The 26,444-nt window shown below is 35.9% G+C and overlaps 2 protein-coding genes across 3 annotated transcripts; one reads left to right on the plus strand and one right to left on the minus strand.

Moving 5' to 3' along the window:
• On the plus strand, positions 1 to 4,971 carry clec19a (C-type lectin domain containing 19A). The gene is made up of 5 exons (XM_077212680.1): positions 1 to 208; positions 1,203 to 1,380; positions 1,480 to 1,573; positions 2,051 to 2,183; positions 2,693 to 4,971. Exons 1-5 carry the CDS (start codon positions 121 to 123, stop codon positions 2,779 to 2,781), a joined length of 582 nt encoding a protein of 193 aa, XP_077068795.1. The 5' UTR covers positions 1 to 120; the 3' UTR covers positions 2,782 to 4,971.
• Positions 4,237 to 25,492, minus strand: syt17 (synaptotagmin XVII). Of its 2 annotated transcripts, XM_077212678.1 has the most exons (8): positions 24,291 to 25,492; positions 22,525 to 22,542; positions 21,137 to 21,285; positions 18,082 to 18,233; positions 17,379 to 17,995; positions 13,926 to 14,046; positions 12,701 to 12,856; positions 4,237 to 7,014 (listed from the first exon to the last, which is right to left on the minus strand). In XM_077212678.1, exons 1-8 carry the CDS (start codon positions 24,303 to 24,305, stop codon positions 6,818 to 6,820), a joined length of 1,425 nt encoding a protein of 474 aa, XP_077068793.1. In that variant the 5' UTR covers positions 24,306 to 25,492; the 3' UTR covers positions 4,237 to 6,817. The 2 variants fall into 2 exon arrangements, with proteins under 2 accessions (XP_077068793.1, XP_077068794.1); XM_077212679.1 differs by lacking the exon at positions 24,291 to 25,492 and having other exon boundaries at positions 6,677 to 7,014; positions 21,137 to 21,271; positions 22,525 to 22,538.
• Between the last annotated feature and the right edge of the window lie 952 nt (positions 25,493 to 26,444).

The following is a 26,444-nucleotide window of genomic DNA, read 5'->3' on the forward strand; positions in this document are numbered from 1 at the left end:
GGCTCACACATCCTCTAATCTCCCAAAAAATCCACACAGTTCTGCAGCACACATGCTCACAAACATACACACACACGCGCACACACTTCAAATCTCAGTCTCATCTCTCTTGCACTAAACATGCTCTTTTGGGAATTGAGTTTAGCCCTACTGTTCACCGGCTTTCCAGCGTGGGCTCTGCCTTCAACTAACATCAAGATCACACAAGGTGAGTGCCACCAGAACCAAAGACAAGGATACAACGCAGACACAGATAATATGTGTTAATTAGTTTCTTTGAATAGACAGTCTCAAGCTAAACCAGAGCTGTTTTGCCAAGTTATAGATGCATCTGTTTGTAATGCATAGTTTTCACCTCTATTTTGCAGTCAGTTGTTCCATTGAATGAATGTGACAGTATACAGTAAAAGCTATGCTTGAAATGTTTTATTGGTTTACAAGAGCTTGGACTAACAGTTAAACCATCTTTAAAGGTTAAGTATGACTCATAGTAGGCAAGAAAAGTTTTCGTGAAAAATATTGCCACAATATTAAGTAATGGAGGTAACACTTTACAGTAAGGTAGAAAAATACATTAGAAAAATACTTTTAAAGCATTTATTAATCTCAGTTAATGTTAATTTCAACATTTACTAGATTATTAAAATCAAACGTTATAATTTTTAAAATTATTTGATGGATCTCAGCTATACATGAACTTATATTTTTATTAACTATATTAACAAAGATTAGTCTATGCTGTGACAAATGTATGGCTCAGTAGTTAATGTTAGTTAATGCATTAACTAATAGGACCTTATTATAAAGTGCTTTCCGTATCCACAAATGCATTAACATTGGAATGAATTGATCAATTATTTATTTAGGAAGGTGACATTAAGCTGACTTAAATCATTGTAATGTAATATTTAAATTGTGTAATAATCAACATTTTCATGTAAAGTGTAACCTATTTGATTTGGTTGCATAACAGACTTTCTTTAACTCTTGCATAGCTCAAACTAAATTGAATGCAGGCTGTTGCGAAAAGGAAAACAATGACAATGTATTTTGTAATCAGTTAGATACTTTCCACATGATGTTTCAAATAATGTAACGGTGTTTTCAAGTGTATGATCTATTAAACGCTCATGCACCGAACTGCTGATTCAAATCTAAATAGACACTGCAAAAGGATTTAATGCCATTACCATTTCCTTTAGCACTGCCCCTGCAACTGTCAGACTCAAACCAGCCTGTGACATGTCCGCTCTTCTGGACTGAATTTGAGGGTTACTGTTACCGCTTCTTCCCCTTGAACCGCACCTGGGCCGAGGCAGATCTGTACTGCGCTGAATTCTCAAACGGACACAAATCAGCCAAACTCACCTCCATCCACAGGTATGATTCCTTACCGACTGAGTGCTGAGATGCCATGATTTGTTTTCGAGCACAAGTTTTTTGCTGGAAAATCTGACTTTCTAATAACTTTTTTCATAGCTGGGAAGAAAATGTGTTTGTGTATGATCTTGTGAACAGCCGTGTACCAGGAATTCCAACAGATATTTGGATTGGGCTTCATGACAGAAGACAGGTAAACATGATAACATTCTCTTTTAAGTGCAACGTAAAACATTCCCTTACAATGCATTTTATGAATCATTCATTGATGTTATATTTACTCGGTTGCAATGGGAAGCAGTTCTTAGTTACGCGTGAAAAACACTAACAGCTACATGACTTACATATGTGTTGTAAAAGGCAAGCCCAGCCTGTCACTAATAATCTCATTTACGGAAAATATAGTTTCTTTGAGTGACGTTTAATCATTTCCAGACACTGGTGAACCAACATTTTGGTCTAACACCAAGTTGAGGTAGATAGTTTATGGATGATGTAACAAACCCTCTGATTGGTAAAGCAAAGGTTCTCAGAGATCCTGGATCAAATGATGCAAAGCTCCTAAACTGTGAACTCATGCCTGGCATGATGACTTCAATTATCAGTTCAGGGGTCAAAGGGCAAGGAACAAGCAAACGTGATAGCGTTGTTAATCACAGTTTGTTGGTAGGAGGGCACTATGGAATGGACAGATGGGTCACCATATGAATACAATTACTGGGATGGAAATCAGCCAGATGATGGCATCCACCGCATCCCTGAGGAGGAGGACTGTGTGGAGATCTGGTACAGACAAAACAGTGGTGAGTGTTGCAATGGACTGAAGCACTAATTATTATGGCTATTTTTAACAGTGAATAATTTAGTTCATTTAGTACAATTATTATAACATGATAAAAAATGCTTACTACAACTTAAATAACTGTTTTCTATTTTAATATATTTTGAAATGTAATTTTGGCAAAGTTGAATTTTCAGCACCAGCATCCTGATCCTTCAGAAATCAGAATTCTAATATGCTGATTTGCTGTTCAAGAAAAATTTCATCAGTTGAATTTTTTTTTTTTTTTTTTGGGAAACCGTGATAAAAAAATTTCTTTTTCAGGATTCTTTGATAAATAGAACAAATCTTACTGACCATAACAATTTGAACAGTAGTGTATATTTACAAAAATATTACTTTGGTGAATCAGCATATGTTGTAATTCATTCTATTTTTTTTATATTAGTTGATTGACAGCCCCACTAATTATGTAAAATTAAAAGGCATTTGAAAATGGAGAAACTGTTAGCATCTTTCCATCTTTTACAGCTCTGAGGTCTTGGAATGACAACAACTGTGACAAGGCCTTTCCATTCGTCTGTAAGATTCCTACACTGGAAAGCTCAGCTCAGATCTAAGATTTTTATCCAGTTCTTTATCATCATTCATCGTCAACACTGACACTCCAACATCCCTCGATCACAGTGTAGCAACAAGATGTCAGCTCGTCTGCATCCCTGCAGTGATGATGGTCTCACTCCATCCTGTTATAGGCACTTCACATGCGTTTCTCTCCCCTTCCCTCCAGTTCCCTGCCCCCATCGTCCCTTGTTTTCTTGTTCCTCTGGGGCCATGACTCATGACATACACATTCCTCACTTCAACACTTATGGAAATTAACCTTTTCTTTTCTCACCAGAGGAGCTGTTGCTTATATGTTGATATTGACTTGGTGGTGTTGTTGTTGGGAATTACCCGTACTGGTCTGCGCAGATATATATATAGCTGCAGTATTTGGTGTTATAGACCGAACACTTAGTTCACAAGGAAAACTGAGGTCCACACCCTTAATCATCTGGCTGTTACTGTTTGGTGGACTTTTTATTTTATTTAATTTTTTACGTCTTTTCAATTGGGTATATTTGCTGAGCTCCCAAACTTCTGTTATTTTTGTAAGAGGATGGTTTTATTTTTAACGTGTGTCCACTTAATGACGATCTGGCATGCAGTAAATTCTGCCATAATGTCCAGCCATGCACATTTATCTATCACTGACCTAGAAGGTGAGATTCTGAATGAGAAGGGATTTAAGTCTCTGTTGACTGCAAAGCTTCAAACAACAGAAAGAGCTTAACCTCAGCTAGGCTGTTGACCTTTTCTTCTTTTCTCTCCAATTAGTGACCAAAATTTTTTTGCCACAGACAGAGACGAGTAAAAATTCTGAATTTTAAAGACTGTCTTCTTTACAAATGAGCTGATTTGTATTTTCACTTTTTGAGTCATGAGCTCATTTAAATTTTAAATTTGAATTAGAATGAAATAGAGGTTTTACTATATTACAATTCAACAGTCACACAATAGTGATTGGTGATGAAATAAATACTTACACAATTTTCACTACTTTTTTATGTAAACATTTGCAAAATGGACATCATTGACCATTGTACTCGCATCTTTTGCAGTGTCTTGCACATGTCACTAAAAGTGAGTTCTAAAAGTGTGACGCTAATGTTAAGAAGTTGTAAAAAATGCATCTCCATTTCCATGAGTCTTGTGATTTTAAAAATCTCAGCTGGGGGCCTGTAATTGCTGCTTTGTAATACATGACACAATGCAGAAATATCTTAAAAATCTATTTCGAAATAATTTATGTCAAGAGCAATATTCACGTTTGTTGATGATTTCATCTGTAATCATGGTATTTTTCATCATTTTGTGCCTGACACAGACCCAGGACTCATGTGCACAGTGGGGTTAAGCTGTTCCCTTGTTGCTGAAGACCAGTAATTAAGTGACCCTCTTCTAGCCCTCGACACTAATTATCTTCCTCTTAAAACCTGTAGAGGGAATATTTTTACACAAACAAGCCTGAATCATTTTTTAGTGGTTTAATTAGTGTATTGTCAGGGTCATCAATTTTATGGTTTAAACAAATCAAATGAATAACACATAGGGTTCACACATTAAAAAAAACTTCCAATGATGTTATTGATGTCCAATCTGCACCATAGTGCAGGTATATGAAATAGGTCTACAAGTATAAGAAGATTCAATAATAAAAATAAAAAAGTCTATAAATATTACAAAGCATACTGAAACAAGGTAGAAGCCCAGTAACAAACATCACTTTAATGCATTGTGGAACAACCAAAATACACTTTCCACACTTCATACATCTCTCTGAAGGATTCACACATTACAATCTCCATGAAAGAGACCTTTAAAGGGATTCTGCTGATTTCTTCTCACACTTAATAAACCATTACATGGACAGCATCAGCGTAACAAACTCTCAGAGGGTTCAGATCAGACAAGGAGACAGTGGGCTAAACCTTGTTTTGTTTGTTTTTTTTTGTTTAAAATATAAAGAAGACATTTAAATACAGTTCCCTTTGAAACCAAAATCTTTGTCAGTGAAGTCATTTCAATAACCTTTTCATTTATCATGATTTATCTATATTCTATCCATTTCTTTTTTCATCTATTGTGACATGCATTTGTTCAATTCTCTGTAAGTTATAAATGTATACGGATATGTTTTAGAGATAAATATATCTATTATTAAATCAATTTTTATCTAAATAAATATAAACATCTTCACTGGCACAGCTTCATTATTTTTTATTATTACCACTCTAATCATTTGTACTGTCATCTACACGAACATTGACATTGGTGGAAACATACAACTGACTGTTGACCTGAAACAAGCACTTGTCTCGCACAGGTCACACACAGGATTACGACGAAAGATACAGTAAAGTTTCTGATTGCACTTTGATTCTATGATAACATTGTTTTCCCAATCATATCTTGTTTATGCTAATGAACTTCATAGACTGACTGAGAAAAAGACAAAATAGAGCTCCAACATGTCGATAATATACAGTATATGAACTGAACTTGGCAAAAGCGTTGGACTAGGAGTGAAGGTGATAGAAAAGAGAAACTGCATGTATCTGCACCTTCTTGGCATGGCATTATATTGCCCAAGCTGTGAAGACATGCTGTTGTGCAGACACTAACACTAATGCATTTACACAGTGATACAGACCTCTACGGAAGCCCTGAGAGGCCAGAAATGATTACTTCTCTCTTTTGTTGGGAGTCTTTTGACTTCATTTTCTTGTGATCTCGAAATAACAAAACAAAAGTTGTTTTCTCAAAAGTTGGGGGTTGGTAAGAATTTTTTATATTTTTTACAGTATTGTATGCTCACAAAGGCAACATTTATTTGATCAGAAAATACAGTAAACAGTGACTTTTTTACATTTTTCAATTTTTTACCCTGTGATGTAAAAGCTGATTTTTCAGCATAATTACTCCAGTTTTCAGTGTCACATGATCCTTCAGAAATAATCCAAATATGATGCTCAATAAACATTTCATATTATTATCATCAATGTTGAAAACAGTGCTGCTTAATATTTTTGTGGAAAACGTGAGGCATTTCTTTTCAGGATTCTTTGAAGAATTGAAATTTCAAAGGATCAGAATTGATTAAAAATAGAAATCTTTTGTAACATTATAAATGCCTTTTGATGATTTTAATGCATCCTTGCTGAATAAACATATTAATTCATTTAAAAAAACAAAAAACATTTTTTAAGAAAAACCTTTGAAAGGAAGTGGATGGATATAGAATTTTTTTAAGAGACGACATGAGAAAGAGTGAGCAACATACAGAGAACCAAAAATAAAGATTTAAAACTTTGATATATTCATATCACAAAAAAATTAAGTCAAGATTAAGAAAAAAACAAGACAAAAATTAATAAATAAAATCAAATAATGCATGGCCTCTTAAGGTTTCTGTAAATCTCAGCTGCCTTTAGTGCAAACATTTACCAAACATACACTCACAAACACTTACACACACATCAAAGGTCAAAATGTGCATGGAGGACAGTGATACGGGTCACAAAACACAAGCTTTGGTGTAAAATCAGATTTGAAACAATCAAACCGGGAAATTAAAAATTTCCATCTGTGCTGTCACAGATTCCCAACTACCTCAAAAACTGCAATCATATTGAAGTCTGAAGAAAAGAAACAATATGATTGAGACACTACCAGTTGTTAGTTGTGGTCCAAACTGCCTGAATGCAGCTGAGGATCAGATGATGATGAGATTATTCAGCTCCCGTGTAAGATAGTATCAATGTGATAAAAAGAAAACATGGACAGCAGGCTTCTGCTCATCATCATAAATGGAAAAACTCTCCGAGGTTTTTTCTACGATCTCTGAAGTCTCTTCAACAATCTACGTCTCCCCATAATATTAATGATAAGAGAGAGTGAACACAAATAACACCGAGATAAAGCCCCCCACATTCTATAGAGAATAGATTCAAACCCTTAAAAATGACACACTGAAACCTCAAGACGCTCCCAGATGTTTGCGTTTTAAGTCAAAGTTCTTTCCCATAGATCACTGCCTCTCCTGTGTTACTATTATGTGACCTCGAGAGAAGCGGGAGAGACGCGGTCACACTCGGCACGGGAGCGCAGGCTGTGCCACTGTTCCACCGGGGTTCGCTGGGAGCTCATGAGCCGGCGCCAGTGCGTGGTTTCCTGCAGGCCAGTGGAGAACTGGCCAATCACAATGCGACCGACAAAATCGTTGCTGCTCTTCATGTTGTGCCCGTAAACTAAGAAGGAAAAGACCTCAAATCAATGTTACATTCGGAAGTAATCAGACTAACACCTTATTAGTGATAATGGCTGCTTGGAGTTTCTGTACTGCGAATGAATTAAAGGGATAGTATTAATTAAAGGGATATTTTTCACCCAAAAACTAAAATTTTGTCATCATTTACTCGCCCTCAAGACAGAGTTGACAGTAGCCATCGACTGCCATAGTATTTTTTTTCCTATGGAAGCCAATGGGTGCCGTCAACTGTCTGGTTACCAATATCTTTTTTTGTGTTCAACGGAACAAAGAACTCATACAGGTTTAGAACAACACGAGGGTGAATAAATAATGACAGAATTGTCAGTTTTGGGTGAACTATCCCTTTAAGATTTCCCCCTCTATCCATTGTTTTATAAACACATATCAGGGTTTTTACCATTAAAACATTTTCATTACTTGAAAAAAAAAACATTAACTGAAATAAAATAAAATGTAAAAAAAAGGTAAACTTTTTTATTTCAGCTATAGATGCAGAGGGAACATATCTCATTTTCATTTAGTTTAATTTGAAGTACTAAAATAACTTTAAATAAACTATAACATAATAAAAACAGACATTAAAAAAACACTAATAAAAAATTTCCAAAAAACAACAAAATTAAATTAGAATGAAAACATAAAATAGAAGTCAAAATATGAATAAAAACTATAATTATATACAGTATCATGATGCTAAAATAACACTGACACGAATGTATCCTCTCATTTAATTAGCTTATTATTCATCTTTTCTGTCAATCTCTTTTTCTCCGCCTCAATCCAATTTTGTTAATGGAGTCAGGTCAGAGTATGAGACACTGTTAATTTCATCACGTTGCTCATAAACAAGATTGAAGACTTTTCCCCCCACTGATTTCCCCCCTTTTTCCTGTAACTGGCAGCGGAGTGCTGGGAAAATAGCAGGAAATGCAAATAATATTGTCACAAAGCCCAGAGGTGGCAGTCAAGGATGCAGCCGTGCTTCAGACAAGGATCTCATAGCATCACGACTCCAGCTGCAGACCAGAGCTGGTAAAACGCCGTCACCAAGCAACATCAGCGGCTCTTGAGAAGAGCTTTATCCAACTGAAGGCCAAGGACTCCTTCACCTTGGTGTGGCTCAAGTATACAGCTAAAGTTCGTATTACAGCCTACAGGAGCGAACATAATATTTCAACTACTCCTTCTCCTCACCACTATTTGAGTTCAAGTTGGGAGACAGTTCTATTTAAAGTGGAGAGTTAAAGAACCTTCAATTAGATTAGCTGACACTCTTTTGGGGAACAAAAGGTGAATATATGGTGAATTTTGAAAAATATCAAAATGTAAAAAAAAAAAAAAAAACATAATACAAATATTACGTAGTACACATGCGTTATATTCCAACCCAAGCCAGTGAGTCTAATATCTTTAATGAATCAGCTGATTCAGTTCATAAAGCCACTGTGAATTACTGTATGAATGATCACGAATCCATTTCTTGAGTTCATCTTTCAGACTCAATGATCCAGTTGCAACGGTTAACAGCCAATTAAAAGGGGAGATTATCAGTGAAAATAAATAAATAAACCAATTTCAGCAGTATTTAAAGGAGTAATTCACTTATAAATGAAAATTCTGTCATCATTACTCACCCTCAAGTTGTTTCCAACCAGTTACTGACATTCTTCAAAATATCTTCCTTTGTGTACAGCAGAAGAAAGAAATTCATACTGGATTGAAACAACTTGAGGGTGAATAAATGATGACAGAATTTTCATTGTATGCAAGTGCAAGTGAACTACTCCTTAAGAAGATTTGGAATATAATGCAGAAGTTGAATGGACGACTTTTATGATAATTATATTGTGTGCTTTTGCATCCTTTTTAGAATTTGAAAGCTCCCCATTCATTGTAATTGCATGGAAATGAGCAATCAGCAAGTTATCCAAAATTTAACCAAACAAATGTGTTTGGAACAACATGAGGGTGAATAATTGATTTCGTTCAGAATTTTTATTTTGTCACTTTTTTGATAATTTCTGACCAGTCCTTTAAACAGGAATGATTGAAAAAACGCATCAATATTAATCTTTCTTATAACCCTATTATTCGATAAAAGAGTTTGTTAAACCACATTCATATGTCTTCATGCTCTGCAAAATATATGTCAGTTAGGAGACAAACATTGAGCTGTTTGGATGGCTGACATCATCAGTTTAAAGCAAAGGAACAGGCGTGGTGAGTGTTTGGCGCAGACGCATGCACTGGACTCGCTATGTTGAGATCATCAGCATGTGTCACATTCAACAGTCCTGTGTTTTCTTATAATGCATGAATATCTCCTACTCCACAAATGTGTATCAAAGGAAGCAATTTTGAAAAGGAAAGAGGGAAATCTTCAGTTCAAAACAATACATAACAGCAGCAAACCAATATGAACACTATCATTTACCCCACTATCATTATTTTAAATAACCCTGTGGTTCTGTTCAAAAATTACCTTTTTTTTATTATTTAAACTAAATGATTGTATTATATTTTAGTTCAATATTTTTTATTTAAAATTTTGTATTTTTAAGGGATTTTATGGCACTAAATTATATTTATGCAGTAGCCTAGTTATAATCCAATTATTCATTTTTTGAGCATGGAACTGAAATTTAATAAATCTTTAATGCTTTGGAGAACAGACTTAAGTTTGATCTTTTTTTAAAAGATGACACTTGGGAGATTATTGCTGAAGTAAAAAAAAATGTTTGAAACAGTGTACTTGAATTTTTTTTTTTTACATTTATTGTTATGAAAAATACACAAAAATACAATTTTCATTTTAAATACAAATGTTTAATTTTAATCATGTGAAAAAACTAAATTAATTATGTTATTATTATTATTTGTATTAGTATTGTTATTATTAATAATTCTATATTTTTATTACTTTATTTTAAAACACTGGATGTTTGTATTAACCTAATAATAATTAATAACAATAACAAAAATAATAATATACAATCATTAATTTATGACTATTATTACTTGTAATTTAGTGTTTCATATTATTAATATTACTAACAAACAAAAAGCAAATTAATAAATCAATATTGTATTATTACTGTAGAATGGTAACTAAACTAATATCGGATTACTTTGTTTTAAAGGAGTAGGTCACTTTTTAAAAAACTTTTGCTGATAATTTACTCACCCCCATGTCATCCAAGATGTCCATGTCGCGTTCGTGACTCTCCTGTTTGAACTCGTTCATCAAAATGAACGAATCTTTTTTCGAGTCACTTTGTTCATTTCGTTCGCTGAATGAACGAAATGACTCGAAAAAAGATTAATTCATTTTTCATTGTTCTTTTTTTCCGAGTCATTTCGTTCGAACAGGCGAGACACGAACGTGCATCACAGAACAGAGCAAGGCGAGCATTTGTGCTTATAAAACTTTTTTATTTATTTTTGAAATGAACGATCGTTTCGCAAGATAAGACCCTTATGCATCGTCTGGTGTCGTTTAAAGCCATTTGAAGCTGCACTGAAACTGTCATTTGGACCTTGGACCGTTTGTTACCCAGTGAAGTCCATTATATGGAGAAAAATCCTAGAATGTTTTTATCAAAAACCTTAATTTCTTTTCGACTGAAGAAAGAAAGACATGGACATCTTGGATGACATGGGGGTGAGTAAATTATCAGCAAAAGTTTTTTAAAAAGTGAACTACTCCTTTAAAACACTGGATGTTTGGATTATACCTTAATATTAATAATATACAATCAATAATTTACAGTGTAACATTATTAATATTATCAAACAAACCAACAAACAAATACATATTTTTATTATTAGAAAAGTAACTAAACTAATATATGATTCATTTATTTTAAAACACTGGACGTTAATGGCATTTTGCTTATGTTACCTCAGTATACTCATGTAAGTACATTTATGATGTTTCTGTGCATTAAAAAGTCTGTGTAAACACATTTTGTACTAAACAGAACAATCCAAGTATCTCAGACCACCAGTGAAAGCACTACACCTATGCCGATGGGGACAGTTTTGACCCTTTCCAGTGCGCATAGCTGCCTAATGGGAGTCATGTTGAACAGAGCCAGAAGATCTGTTTCCACTCACTGCTTATGGATAGCATATGGACATAACACCACCCTTAAACTCCTATTACCTGCTCAGCCAGAGGGATCTTAAAGACAAAGAGAATGATAAAGGGATATACAAAGATATAAAAGTAAAAGAACTGACAAAAAAAGCGATCTAAAGAGAAGAGAGAGGCTCATCAAACAGACCAGGAGTGAGAGACAGAGGCCCAGCAAGGATAGGATTACAGGCAGAGTTTGATTGCAAGTCTTTGTAGTCAGACACATCAGAGAGAAGCGGTGGGCAGACGGCCCTGGCTGGTACCACTGAGAGAGACACATGCTGACCAGCCTAGATGGGGCACAGGCTGCACTCACCCTTTAGAGTGAGATATTCCTTTATTTAAATAACACTATTGACTCAGCAGACTGATTAAAGCTGAGGAAGCCATTGAAAACTAAACGTTGGACTGGGCTTGCTGCTCTCTACATTCTCAAATGGCAGGTTATGAGCGTAGGCCACTCTCGGCCCTATGCAATCACAGTACATGGCTGCACCTGGGTGACGAGTGCAAATATTAAATGTCAGTGTGTACCAGGGCATAAAATCGCAGCATGAACAACTAGGTACAGGTCAGGTTCTGACTGGCAGCATTGGTAATTGAATAAATCCTATTTGAATTTAAGTGAACCTTAATGAGGTCTCCCAAGGCAGCCCTTGGTCACAAGCTTTATTACACTAATTGTGAGGAATTGCAACTTACATATTACCAGGTTAAAAATGGGCATGTCCTACATGTGGCTATTCACCTTTATTGTATTAGGTATCCAGCTAGATAGCTTCAACTGTTATGAATAGGGCAGTGACTTTAATACATTAAATTAGTGTGAATTATATATTGTAAATATACACATATGCATTACTTGAAACATATACAAAAATAGGGTAAAATCAGTAATATTGTTAACTATTATTCCAATTTAAAAGACCTGTTTTCTATATTAATATATTTTAAAATATAACTAATTCCTGTGTTTGCAAAGCTGAATTTTCAGCATCATTACTCCAGTCTTCAGTGTCACATGATCCTTCAGAAATCATATGATGATTTGCTGCTCAAGAAACATTTCTGATTATTATCACAGTTGTGCTGCTTAATATTTTTGTGGATACAATTTTTAAGGATTCTTTGATGAATAGAAAGTTTAAAAGAATAACATTTATTTGAAACAGTAATCTTTTGTAACATTATAAATGTCTTTACAGTCACTTTGATCAACCGAATGTGTCCTTGCTGAATAAAAGTATACATTTCATTTAATAAATCCTTACCGATCCAAAACTTGTTTATATAAAAAAATATATTATTCATATTTTAGAATTGCCAATTAAATTAATTTGAAAAATTTTCCTACCACTTGAATCTTTAATATACACAAAAAAGTAAATTAAAAATTGTGTTTGCTAGAAAGGTCAAGAAAGGTCATCATAAAGACATTTCTCACATATTTCATTGTTTAGAGATCTGTATGAATGTTTTTTCTGTTTGCATATTCCTGTATAAATGTTTATGTTCAAAACAATACCTGTGAACACAAGACTGACTTCACACAGGCCCTCTTGAGGTACACGGAAGCTAAAGGACTCATTGTAGCAGGGGTCAATGGTGCCTCTCATACAGGACGTTTTCTTAGTCTTCATCAACTTAAGACCTGTCACCATTTGCACCTTCACAAAAGGATCTGATAACAGAGAAGTAACTTTGTTAAAGTTTACGTAAATTGCCATCTGAAACAAATTTCACTTTTGTAATGTTACATTTCTGAGTGAGGTTACTCAGTGATAAAAGATCCAGGGCAAGACTTGATTTTAATCATCAGGAAAAGATTGGATTATGAAAGTGCGCATCACATACCAAAATGGAGCAAGACCACACTGTAAAATCTAACGGTTGTTCTAACTAACACTATTTAGTTAACTTTGCTTAATGTCCTAACTTAATTGTAAAAATCTAGTCATTTCTTACTCAGAAAACCCAAATTAATATTAATTGATTGGTTTGAGTACCATTTTGTCATTCTTAATACAAATTTCACTAATTTCTTCCACTTCTGCAGCTATCTTTCTCCTTAGTTGCATTCACTCATTTTCCAAAGTTTAAGAGAACATTGCATAAGTTGTCTTCATAAATTGATGTTGATTTCCTAAAATGGGTTTGTATGAAGTCACCATTATGGTAATTACTATTCCATTTAGTTGGGCACTTTGAATGTCATATATATTACTAATTCCCTTCCAATTGATGCAGTGATGCAACAGAAATCAGAGTTATTTGTGCTTTCAAAGGTAGAGAAGTAATAGGTTGCTTTTAAAAGGTGACCTAACTTCTAAGAACATTGACTAGTCTACTTGTCATGTAGAAGTATGATCTATTAAAACTGTATTGCTAACACTTATGTCAATTAACACCTTGTGAATCATAAAACTTTTAATTGGGTTTATATAATACATTTTTTATTTATTATTTAATAATTGTAACACTAACAGGTGTATTTGCAATTGCTTAATTTATTCATGCCCCAATGCACTCTGGGAGTCATTCATTTTGAGTATCTACACTAAGTCAAGAGTAAATCTGAAGTAAATTATCAAGTACTCTCTACAGTTATTTTTTAGTTAGAACTCTCGTGTAAGTTAACTACACCAAATAAGAATATGTCAGTACAACATTATTGTACTTACAAATTACTATTCCTATTTCATTTAGATTTTAAAGAGCAGAATGAGGAAAACACACTGAAATAGATTTACCTGAACCTTGGCACATGTCAGTCTGAAGCAGCTGCTTTGCTCGGATGATGTCCACATTTAACCTGCCAGCACTGGGCAGGTAGTTTAAGGACAGAAGAAGCTCACCAAGCTCAACCTCATTCTGAGAAACATCACATTCAAGAAATCAGTGTCATGATAATGATGTCAGTAAATTAACACTTTGTATTTATACTACCTTTTTAAATGTGACAAAAACTGAAATGAAAGCTTTAATGTCAGAGTCCTTTTAAAATGAAAGCATTTGTAACATGACAAGTTGATGGTTTGTTCAGATAGTTTCTTGACAAATGCTTCAGGTTAATATCAATTGGAACAGAGATAAATATACCATTCGAAATATTACGGCCTGTAAATCTTTTATACGATTTTAATGCTTTTATTCAGCAAGAATGCATTAACTTGATCAAAAGCGACAGTAAAGACTTGTGTAATGTTACAAAAGATTTCTATTCCAAATAAACTCTTTTCTATTTAACTTTGAATTCATCGAAGAATCCTGAATAAATGTATCAGTTTAATGAAACATATTAAGCAGCACACAACTGTTTTCAACATTGATAATAATAAAAAAAAATTTTGAGCAGCAAATCATCATATTAGAATGACTTCTGAAGGATCATGTGACACTGAAGACTGGAGTAATGATGCTGAAAATTAAGCTTTGCAATCACAGGAACAAATTAAATTTGAAAATATGTGTGTATGTATGTATATATATATATATATATATATATATATATATACACACACAGAACAAAATTATAAACGCAACACTTTTGTTTTTGCCCCCATTTTCATGAGCTGAACTCGAAGATCTAAGTATTTTTCTATGTACACAAAAGGCCTATTTCTCTTAAATATTGTTCACAAATCTGTCTAAATCTGTGTTAGTGAGGACTTCTCCTTTGCCGAGATAATCCATCCACCTCACAGTGTGGCATATCAAGATGCTGATTAGACAGCATGATTATTGCACAGGTGTGCCTTAGGCTGGCCACAATAAAAGGCCACTCTAAAATGTGCAGTTTTATCACACAACATAATGCCACAGATGTCGCAAGTTTTGAGGGAGCGTGCAATTGGCTTGCTGACTGCAGGAATGTCTACCATAGCTGTTGATGGGTCACATATACCGTGACCCATTGTTGTGCCATTCACCAACGACCATCACCTCATGTTGCAGCATGATAATACACGGCCATGTTGCAAGGATCTGTAGACAATTCCTGGAAGCTGAAAACATCCCAGTTCTTGCATGGCCACAGTCCCGGGCGCCATGGGCGGGCATTGGGGGGCCTGGCCCGCCCCGCAATGGACGAGTCTGTCTCCCTTCATCAACTCCACGTCAAGTCCCACCAGTCCTTGCTTGTTTGCACAATATATATATTTTTATCAATAGGCTACTGTTATCAAAATTTATCGTTTTGTAAATACATAACTCCTGAATAAAAATAGAAATGTGTTTGGTCAGATATTTTTTATTTTTTTTTATTGTAAACGGATTTGATTGGTTTGTTGATAGTGAGCTCGGAAATGCATGTGATGAGCGGTCTTATTAAAGGTGCTCTAAGCGATGTCGGGTGACATCACTTCTTGTTGACGTTTAAAGTATTGTCAAACAAAACGAAGGCTAGCTAGACCCTCCCTCCTCCTCATCCGCGCACTAACCCCCTAAACCCTTCTTATCGGTTATTGGCTGGAACAGTTTGTTATGTTTCATGGTGCGGGTTAGCCCAGTTTGTTTTTGTTGCCGTTTGTGGAGCCTGGGGTGTCTGCGGAGACCGTGTTTTTTTACAGTGTGTTCAGGGGACAGGCAGCTAGCGGATAGTGAGGAGATGTTTGTTGTATGTGACAAAAAATGTTTGGCCTAAAAAACGCGTGACATCGCTTTGAGCACCTTTAAGCGAGTCTTTGATCATTCATTCAAACGATTAGTTCAAACGGCTGATTTATCAAGAATGAGGCAGTGAATGGGTCATTGAATCTTTGACTCAACCGATTCGTTCAAAACGCTGAATCATTCAGTGATGAAAACACAATTGTGAGTGTTGCTGTGAGACGCGCTATGGTTCTGCTGTGATCTTTGTTTGGATTGGAACTATTTTCGCTGCTAAAATAGAACAAAAACAGTCAATATTTCCTCTAAAATGTAAGTGACTTAATATTAATTACTTGTTTATTGAACTGTCATATGAAATCAGTGTCACATTTTCAATCGTGATGGTATTCAGCACTCTTGGTCGTGTGATGTTGCTTAACTGTATCATTTTATAAATATAAAAACTCCACATTTTGAATTTTTACGGCAGTATGTTAACTGAGTTTCTTTTTTGTGAGCTGTGCTCATTTGTTTCGATGTAGCCTATCCTCGAGAGGCTGCACGAGCGTCAACTGTGCATTTGTAAGGTCCCTGCACACTGAGTTTGAAATCGAAATCCGTTTTTTCGTATTGGTCATTCGGTTGCTGTGAATTGTAAAAACACCTCTCAAAATGCTTGCTACGGATGCGAAAAATGACCCCCAATTTAATGTTATTATGCAATGAGGTTGATCGCATTTGTGACCCCCAGAAAAATGTAATGTCCGTCCGTGAATTTGTGTCTGGCGCCGGGTCTGCATGGCCAGCATACTCACCGGAAATTTACCCATTGAGCATGTTTGGGATGCTCTGGATCGGCGTATACGACAGCATGTTCCAGGTCCTGCCAATATCCAGCATCTTCACACAGCCAGTAAAGAGGAGTGGACCAACATTCCACAATCAACAACTTGATCAACTCTATGCGAAGGAGATTTGTTGCACTGCATGAAGCAAATGGTGGTCACAACAGATACTGACTGGTTTTCAGCATTTTAGAGTGGCCTTTTATTGTGGCCAGCCTAAGGCACACCTGTGCAATTATCATGCTGTCTAATCAGCATCTTGATATGCCACACTGTGAGGTGGATGGATTATCTCGGCAAAGGAAAATTTGTGAACAATATTTGAGAGAAATAGGCCTTTTGTGTACACAGAAAAAAAAAGTCTTAGATCTTTGAAATCAGCTCATGAAAAATGGGGGCAAAAACAAAAGTGTTGCGTTTATAATTTTGTTCAATGTATATAGAAAAGTGTTATTTTAAATATTTATATAAATACTTAATATTTCACAATTTTAATGCTTTAACTGTATTTTTGATCAAATAAATGCAGCCTTGGTGAGCATTACTTTCAAAAGCATTATATAAAATCTTAAAGACCACAAACATTTGAATGGTAGTTCATCTTTTTGAGTCACATATCAAACCTCTCAAAATTCTGCAATGATTTCACATTTTACTAAATAACTTAATTTAGTTTTATGTGAACTTAATACACTTCATCATGTTCGTCATTGTGCAAGCGGCACACCTAAAATAAATGAAAGAAAAAAAAGGTACGAGTGGTATTACCTGAGAACTGGGCACCAGGGCCTTCCACCAATGCCCTCCCTTCACTAGGTCAACCTCACTAAGAGGAAGAGACACTTTCCCGATGACACAGTGGCGTGAAAATTTGTCAAAGTCAACCAAAGAGAGCAGTAGGGTGCGTCTCTGGGCCTCCAGGAAGGGGAGCTCAAAAGTGAAGCGCTCTTCAAATACGGGGTTCTGGGTCTTGCGTTTAACCCCAGTCTGCCTGGAGTTCTTGTGGTCGGGGAGCAGGCTCATCTTCACGTAGGGGTTTGAGTGGGCCATGTCTTGGCGAGCACTATCGCACGTTACCGGAGGGGGCAGATCCCGGGCCTCAATGACTCGCACGCTAAGGTGGCCATTGATAAGATCATACTGTGTGCTAAAGTGCAGCATGCCTAGATGGTACCGCGCCAGGATCTCTTCATCTGTCAGAGAGTCAACATCATCACTGCATGAGTCCAGGGAGTACAGATGAGGCTCCAGTTTGCGGAAGTAGTCATCTGGTGGTGTCGGGGGCTTACGCAGGGGCTGCACCACTTCTTTCCTGGGTCCCATGGCCCAAAATTCAATCGGCTTTACATCCACCATGGGGGAGCTTGGTCGTCGGGCATTCAGACCTGTGATATGGGAGAGCCATTAAGTAAAATTCAAGTCAACATACTCACGCTAATCTGTTTAAATTGAGAGTGAAGTCTGGACTCACTGGAGAGCTGGCCAGCCAGGCTGAAGGTGGATCGGGACGTTTCTGTGGTGGGTTGCCTGCAGTTTGTTGCGTTGTCAGATTGAGTAGGTAAAGCATGGTCGAGAGTCATGATGTGAGAATTTGTGCCTTTCTCTTCATTGCATTCATTGACACTGAAAGAGATGACTTTGTTAAGCCTTAGTGACACTACTGGCATATTCCCTGTTGAAAAGACCAACGTACATTGACATTTACACAACTGTTCAAAGGTTTGGGGTTGGTAAGATTTATTAAATGTGCTCAAAGCGATGTCACACCTTTTTGGCTGAAACATTTTTTTTGTCACAAACAGCAAACATCTCCTCACTATCTGCTAGCTGCATGTCCCCTGAACACACTGTAAAAAAACTCGGTCTCTGAGGTCAACAAGAAGTGACGTCACCCAACATCGCTTAGAGCACCTTTAATGTTTTTAAAAAGTCTCTTATGCCCACCAATGCAGCATTTATTTAACCCAAAATATAATAAAAACATTGTGAAACATTATTACAATTTAAAATAACTAGAAATCAAACCCATACCTTTACTTTAAAAAAAGTAGCTGCCTTAAATTCAGTACAATCAACTTGGATGTTCAAGTAATTTCAACTTAAATTACATTAAACAGACTTAAACAAATAAGTTGAATCTTGTATTACTTGTATAACTAAAATTGCACGTTAAAAAGTATTATATGTTGTCATAACTTATTGATCATATAATTATTTACAGTGTTACTGTTCCTACTGTTCGAACTATAGGTTATGTTACCATTTTAACTATAGCAAAACTTTCTTGGTCAACCAGCGGCAGCAGAAGGACTAGGGTTATTTAAGCTGTATGATGTTTATGAAACATTATGTGTGGGGTAATATTACTGTTATCTCTTTGCATGAAACAGTATGATTACAGATGCTTCTGCCCATTAAGTCTATCACACAAATTCAGGCTAAACTAGTGCCAACTTCTGAAAAGAAACCACATTTAGAACAAACTTTTGCTAAGTTATACTATTTGGATGTCAGTTTATACACAGCTTACAATATGACAAAAAGCAGAGTTTGTTGACCAACATAGCCTGACAGTGAAAAACAAATCATAATATGATTAAAAAAAAAGAAAAAAAAAAGAATAGAAACATCCGGCATGAACTAGCAAAACAACTTACAATCCAGCTCTTCAATTTATTTTGCAAATCTGACACCATGACTGGATCTACTTCTTACTGAATGTGCTTAACTCATATTATGTTGTGTAATATCTGTAACATCATCATCTAATCTGGTTGTTTTCCAACTATAGAGGTAAATATTCGGTGCGGGATATCTTTGTCCAGGCCTGATTCCGAGTCATCCCTTGGGGATCATCAAGGACCCTGTGTGTCCATGACTACAGCTCAGAGGGAGATAGTTGTCATAGCAACGGATGATTCTAAAACAAATGGCCGTAGGAGCAATTCGAGGCAACGAGAGAGGTTGGACTTATAGGGGGAGGTATATGTCATAACCGAACAATCACAGTCTGTAAGTACAAGCTATATTCAATTAAAGGTGCATCCCTTGCATCTCCAATGTATTATGAATTTAACACCCTTCTATGATCACATATTTTTGGAAGCACATAGTCAAAAGTCTTGTCACTCATCCAACCATTTTGTCCCCGTTTTTGGTTTTACACAAACATCCAATTCCCACAAAGCATGAGTTCAACAAGACCAGCATAAACCAGTAGTCTCTGGTGACCACATCATCTCCATCCCAAGTTCTACAACAGGAAACTGATGATAATAATGAAAATATTACAAAATGGAAAAATAGACATGTATGGCCACCTTTGTTTAGTCCTGGTAAAAGTCACTGAATGATATCATTAAGAAGGATGATTATAAAAGGCTTGCCAGCTTGCGGTGAATGTGTGCATTCAAAGAACAAATTATCCCAGCAAATACATGAATCACTTCTCCATTTAAATCATATTACCCTTGCTGTTCCTGCATGGGAACACAAATAGCTCCACACCCCAGTCATTATGATCTTGAGTAACAGGGAACAGACAAACAGGATCCGAGAACGTCTCAGGAAAGCCATCTGTTGCATCAATATCACTTCCATTAGCCCGGAAAACCGATGACTACAAACTAGAGCTACATGATTTACTGATCTGTTAACAGTAGTTAAAATTAAGCAGGTAATTTGCAATGTAAGTAGAGATGTAAAGATATTGTAACTTTATAAGAAGCTTATACTCAGTAGAGGATATCCCAACTATGATGCCATAACCTTGTCCTGAGCATCTTGAATTTCACAATTACATTCATACTATTTTTGCGTCATGTATAGAGTGCAAACTATGCATTATATGCACATGCCAAAAAGTGTTGGTGTTACATAGGCCTACTTCTATTTTCAGTTTGATAAATAAACAAGAAGCTAGCCTATATCAACAGAGCATTATATATATATATATATATATATATATATATATATATATATATATATATATATATATATATATATATATATATATATATCTCTGAGTCAAATCGGAGATTTATTTTACATCTTTTGAAAAGGGCATTATACCACCAGATTAATAAATGCTGTAGAAGTGCAGTTTATTATTAGTTCATGTTAACTAATGAAACCTTATTGTAAAGTGTGATTGAATTAACATGCAGACTTACTGTATCAACTTAATTGCATAACTGCTAGCACCATTTGCTGAATTAAATATGAAATATATTGAGGTCATGTGACAATAATGTAGCATACTACTGTTTATACACTACCATTCAAAAGTTTTAGGTCAGTAATAGGTTTTGTTATCAATAATCAATAATTTTATTCAGCAATGATGCATTAAATTGATCAAATGTGACATCATCAAAAACGAGCCTTTAACAGATGGGATTGTCTTGATGATTGGTTCAGTAACTCTATGTATTAAGTCTCATTCTGACTCTGACTCTTATGATGCGAGAGCAGACAGATGAGTTGAATGTTGTTCTGGGTTATTTTGTGTATGGGTGTGTACTCACAGCCATGATGGAGTCTGAGCTGGAAAAGGCCCCAGAATCTCCACCTCCTCATCAGTGGACTGACAGCAGCTGCACTCCCAGCACCACTGCCAACAGGAGCGACACGACCAGCGACACAACAGCAAGTCAGACAGTCTGGACAGAAGACCCTGAGATCAAGACCGCAAAGGGACACAAAGAGACCATCTAGTAAACAGTAACTGATTGACCTGCACAGGCACCATAACATACTTACAAGGCAAATTATGATAAAATGGCAATGAATGATCAGTGCTTCAAAGATTTTAGTTTTGTTTTGTTATTCTCTGGTCAACTGCAGCTTGAAGTATAAATGTAACAAGAGCCTCAGAGAAATACATCTCGATTGGGACTCTATTCTAGTGGGACTTAGTAAACTATAAGTCAGAGCCAATCCACACAGAAAAATTAAGTGATTTAAATTAAAGATATCTACAGTACTATTCAAAATATCTTTTGAAAGAAATTAATAATGTTTCCTTAAGGATGCATTCATTTGATCAAAAGTGCCAGTAAGGACATCTATAATGTTATAAAAGATTTCTATTTCAAATAAATGCTGTTCTTTTGAACTTTCTTTTCATCAAAGAATCCTGAAATGTGTCACAGTTTCCAAAAACATATGATAATATTAGGAAATGTTTTTTGAGCAGCAAATCATCATATTAGAATGATTTCTGAAGGATCATGTGACACCGAAGACTGGAGTAATGATGCTGAAAATTAAGCTTTGCCACCACAGGAATAAATTACATTTTAAAATATATTAAAAACAAAACAGTTATTTAAATTATTATTTAAATTATATAGACTTCTTTCAAAAACAGTGTGATCGTAATTAGGTTGACCAGAACCGAGACCAGATGTTTGGATAGAGGTCCTTCAAGAAAGAAATGTTCTAGTCTTTTCACAACAAAACTTGCTTCATTTAGACTAGCTGACTCCAACGAGACAGAAAAACACAAGATCATAAAGATTACTCGCTCCAAAAAGCCAAGTCACTCTCACCTCCGCAGAGGCTGAATATGTAGTTGGTTAAATAATGAATGACTTGAAACATGTTGAAAAAAAAATCCAGCCCAAAAGATAGAAATAAAAGGTCAAAATACAACTCTGATTATGTAAGCACAATCCTTTTTTTTTTTTTTAATGGAAGCAAGTTTATGTTTCAAAGCATTCAATGGTCTGAAATGTCTGAGGGTGTTAAGCTTCTAACTGAATTTCTAACTTATGTGGAGTCATGTATTTATGGATAAATTGTTAAACAGGATCTTGGAGTTGCTATAAAAATACAGTAGGCATTTTTCTACATTGTTGATGAACAGATATGAGCAGTTAGAAGGCTGAATGAATTACTTTTCTGTACATACCTCATTGATAGGCTCCAACTGTTCTTTTTCAAAGGTAGAATGCAGCAGAGAATTGAGAAAAAAGAGTTCAGTGAGAGGAAAGGTCTCTTTATTGAATTTTCACTATTTGTATTCAAATAATAAAAAAACAAACATTTTAATAATACAATATATATGAAATTTGTTTTAATAATGTTAAAATTAATAACATTATTAGAAATATCTCATCATGTTCATGTTTTCTATGATATACATTGCCAAAAAGTATCAGTAAATAACATTACACTGCTTAAAATAATTCATTAAAGAATCCTGATTTTTTTTTATCAAACTTTCCACAAAATTATTTTGAAAAAAAGCAGCACAACTGTTTTCGACTTTGATAATAAGAAATGTTTCTTGAGCAGCAAATTATTAGAATGATTTCTGAAGGATCATGTGACACTGAAGACTGGAGTAATGATGCTGGAAATTCAGCTTTGCACCACAGGAATTAATTACACTTAAAATATATTAAATTAGAAGAAAGCTATTTTGAATTGTAATAATATTTCACATTATTCACAATATTAATGTTTTTCTGTATTTCGATCAAATAAATGCAGCCTTGGTGAGTGTAAGAGTCTTTCAAAAACATTAAAACCTTTTACAGACCCCAATGCTTTGTAGTATATAATATTGGATAAGTGCTCTCTGAGGTGCTGGTCTGATTGAAAAATAAAAAAATAAAAAAGCAGAAACCTTTGAAGCTACATCCAGTAATGAAAAAGTTTCTATAACCTCAAATATGTTCCTACTTGTTTTGTATTATGGGTTTTAATTTAAGAGCACTGTAATATTCCACCTTTGCATTAAAGTGTTATTGCACTAATTAATTTTGATAAGCATCCCAAAAAGCCACATTCAAATTAATCTGTAGCCTATTTAAAAAATATCTAACACCATTTGTGTTGATTTGTAAGGGGGAGGGTCTAAAACACATAACATTCTATCTGACTGCTTACACACAGGACTGTTATATTCCTTCCTTTCAACACCTGTGAACATCTACAGGTTGATTTCTCTCCCGTTCCCCACCCCCTGTTCCTGCTCTCTTGCTCCTCATCAGCGGCCCAATGTTGTCTTAGCAATTAGCTGTGGCTGTAACCATGGCAACAGTGATACGAACTCCTGTCCCACCCAGCCCGCACCTTGCTGCCGCCGGCTCAGGCAGAGATGACGCATTAGGGTTACTGAGATGGGAGGGATGGGACACTATCCCCACTGGTCCACATGGCCAGTTCCAGCAAGCGCTATTCCCATACCAGTGGTCTTCAGCACAGTTCCATAAATCATAACACAGCATACAGACACACAAATACACCGCCACAGAGTTTAAACGTCAAAAAGAAGCTTCATTCATACTTAATTCACAAAAAACATCAGCGAGTCTGTCCGCAGCCTATACTGTTTCAAATGAAAATATCACTCACATCCCAAATCCCATATAAATCAATTTTTAAGTTTTTAAGTTTTAAGTTTATTAAGTTTTTACTGTATATGACATAGAAAAAAATATGTCCACAAATATATCTTGAGAATTAACTCATCAAATCCTAATATTTCATAAACAATAAGACATTAAAGTGAATAAATACAAACAAATCATACATTTAGGAAACTGAAATGGTTTTAGGCCTTGACCATAAATAATCTGATTATGAACGAATGAGCAACGGAAGACACATATGAAGATGAAAAGTGTAATCCAGAAGGATCCAGATGGAAAAGTAGTGACTGGGACTCACCTGTGTGTACGCCATCCTCCTCTTACTCGCGCCCCACTGTCTCACTTCCCATCCAGAGCAACATGACACTCTCTGGATCCAGATTTACTCAGTAAAAGAGAGAGAGAGAGTGAGAGAGAGAGAGAGAGAGAGAGAGAGAAAGAAAAGAGGGGGGGGGGGGGGTGATTTGTAAATGTGACTCAAGTAATGAATTCAGGTCTCTATGGACATGGTTCCTCTAACCAGCCTAACAAAATCTACTTCAAGAGTGATGAGCCAAATACAAAACAACCCCCCGCTTCCCTCTCTAGCTATCTCTCTATCTCCTCTTCCTCCCCATCCTCTTCAGTCCCACCCACTCAGACACCTAATCTCCCTTTCTTTCCTTCCTCCCTCTCCAGTCGTGCCTAGTCCTCAGAAATGACACGCCAGACAGCGAGCTCTCCTCTCCCTGGAGAGAGCAGCGCCCTCCTTCCCCCTCCTGCCCTGAGTTTCTTTCAGAGACCAGTGACTCATCCAGGTTTGCAGAAGCACTGATGTATATCAAATCTGTTATGTGCATCCCTCCCCGCCTCCTCCAGTCTGTCTTTACAACACCTCGCTGGCTGCCTGCAACCACTTGTTGTTCACTTCACCGCAAACAGGGGGAGAGTCTGAGGAGAGACGGGCAGACGGCAGGTGAACGGGCTAATTGCTGCCACGGCAACACGTTAGTTACACTGAGTTTATGAGAGCCGGGGTCTGTGCGGCCACACCTGCTGCTGCTCTGACTGTGACTGACTGAGGTACGCAGACGTGCTACCGTCTTTAAGACATGACGCACAAGTTGTTCAGGAGAGTCTATAAGATGTATATGATGGTCATTCCTGGTGCTGTATTGTAACCTGAGTGGTTGAACACAAGGAACTTTAAAGCAAGTTTCCTTGGAAACGGTAGGGACACACGACACGACCTGTTGCTGCGTCAGCTGTTCCATCTCAGAGCTGCCTCGCTCACCGGATGAAACTACGCATGTACTCTGAGCATCATGTCAGGTTATGGGGTGTAGAGTTTCACAGAGAGCGTTTGATTGATCTACAGCACTTGAAAAACTTAAAGAAATTAAAGGGATAGTTTTAAAATGTATTACACACCCTAGAGTTGTTCCAAACCTGTATGCATTTCTTTCCTTGGTTGAACACAAAAGAAAACATTTTGCAGAATGTCGGTCACTAAACAGTTTCTGGTCCCCATTGACTTTCATAGTAGGAAAAAAATACTATGCAAATCAATGGGGACCAGAAACTGTCAGCAAATCAGATTAGAATCATTTCATGAAGGATCTTCTGACTCTGAAGACTATGACGCAGTAATAAATTACTTTTTAAAATATATTAAAGAAACAAATATTTCACAATTTTACTTCTTTTAAAAACATTAAAAATATCTCGCCCACCCCAAATTTTGTCATTTCATTCACTTCAATGCATTTCTAGTGAGCTTTTCGCAATAAATTTGTACACTTTACAAACAAAACTGTATAGAATAAAATAGTGCTTTACAAACTAAGGCAAAGAGTGCCAGGGGCAAGGAAAACTAGGAAAAACCCTAGATGTTTGAGTTAACGAAGAAGACTTACCTAGAAAGTCATAGACTGGCGAAGAATATAATATAATATAATATAAAATAATATAATATAATATAATATAATATAATAGTTCCTTTAAACCACAGTATTTGAAATAAATAAAAATCAGAAAAGAAAGTTTCAGGTAAAAAGAAAGATTTTAGGTGAAAACCACATTGTGTGTAATACAGGATGATGTACAACATTTATATTTTAGCTTGTAAGGATGGCATGATAAACAGTTGGATGTAGATAGAATTAGAATTAGAGATTGTTTGAATTTAGTCGCTTCGTTTGTTTCTGCTCTTGAGAACATGTTGCAAGGCATGTCTCATAAAAATCAGACTTACAGTGACCTCTGCTGTCATATTAGGTTTTTAGCTTCAGAAAGCTTGTTGCATGAAGTTTGTGCTTTTTCCCCGTCATTTTTGGAGTTTGACAGATACTGGTATATTGATGGCACTCAACACAAATTGTTTATGTCCCTCATTTTGGAGGGAAAAAAAGTCTTCTAAATGCATGAATGTAAACCAGCACCCAGCATGTTTCATTGAGAAGTTTGAGCATGA

The sequence above is a fragment of the Siphateles boraxobius genome, unplaced genomic scaffold (genome assembly GCF_051911475.1).
Source record: "Siphateles boraxobius isolate OS27281-9 unplaced genomic scaffold, OSU_SipBor_1 66, whole genome shotgun sequence".
Taxonomy (NCBI): Eukaryota; Metazoa; Chordata; class Actinopteri; order Cypriniformes; family Leuciscidae; genus Siphateles; species Siphateles boraxobius.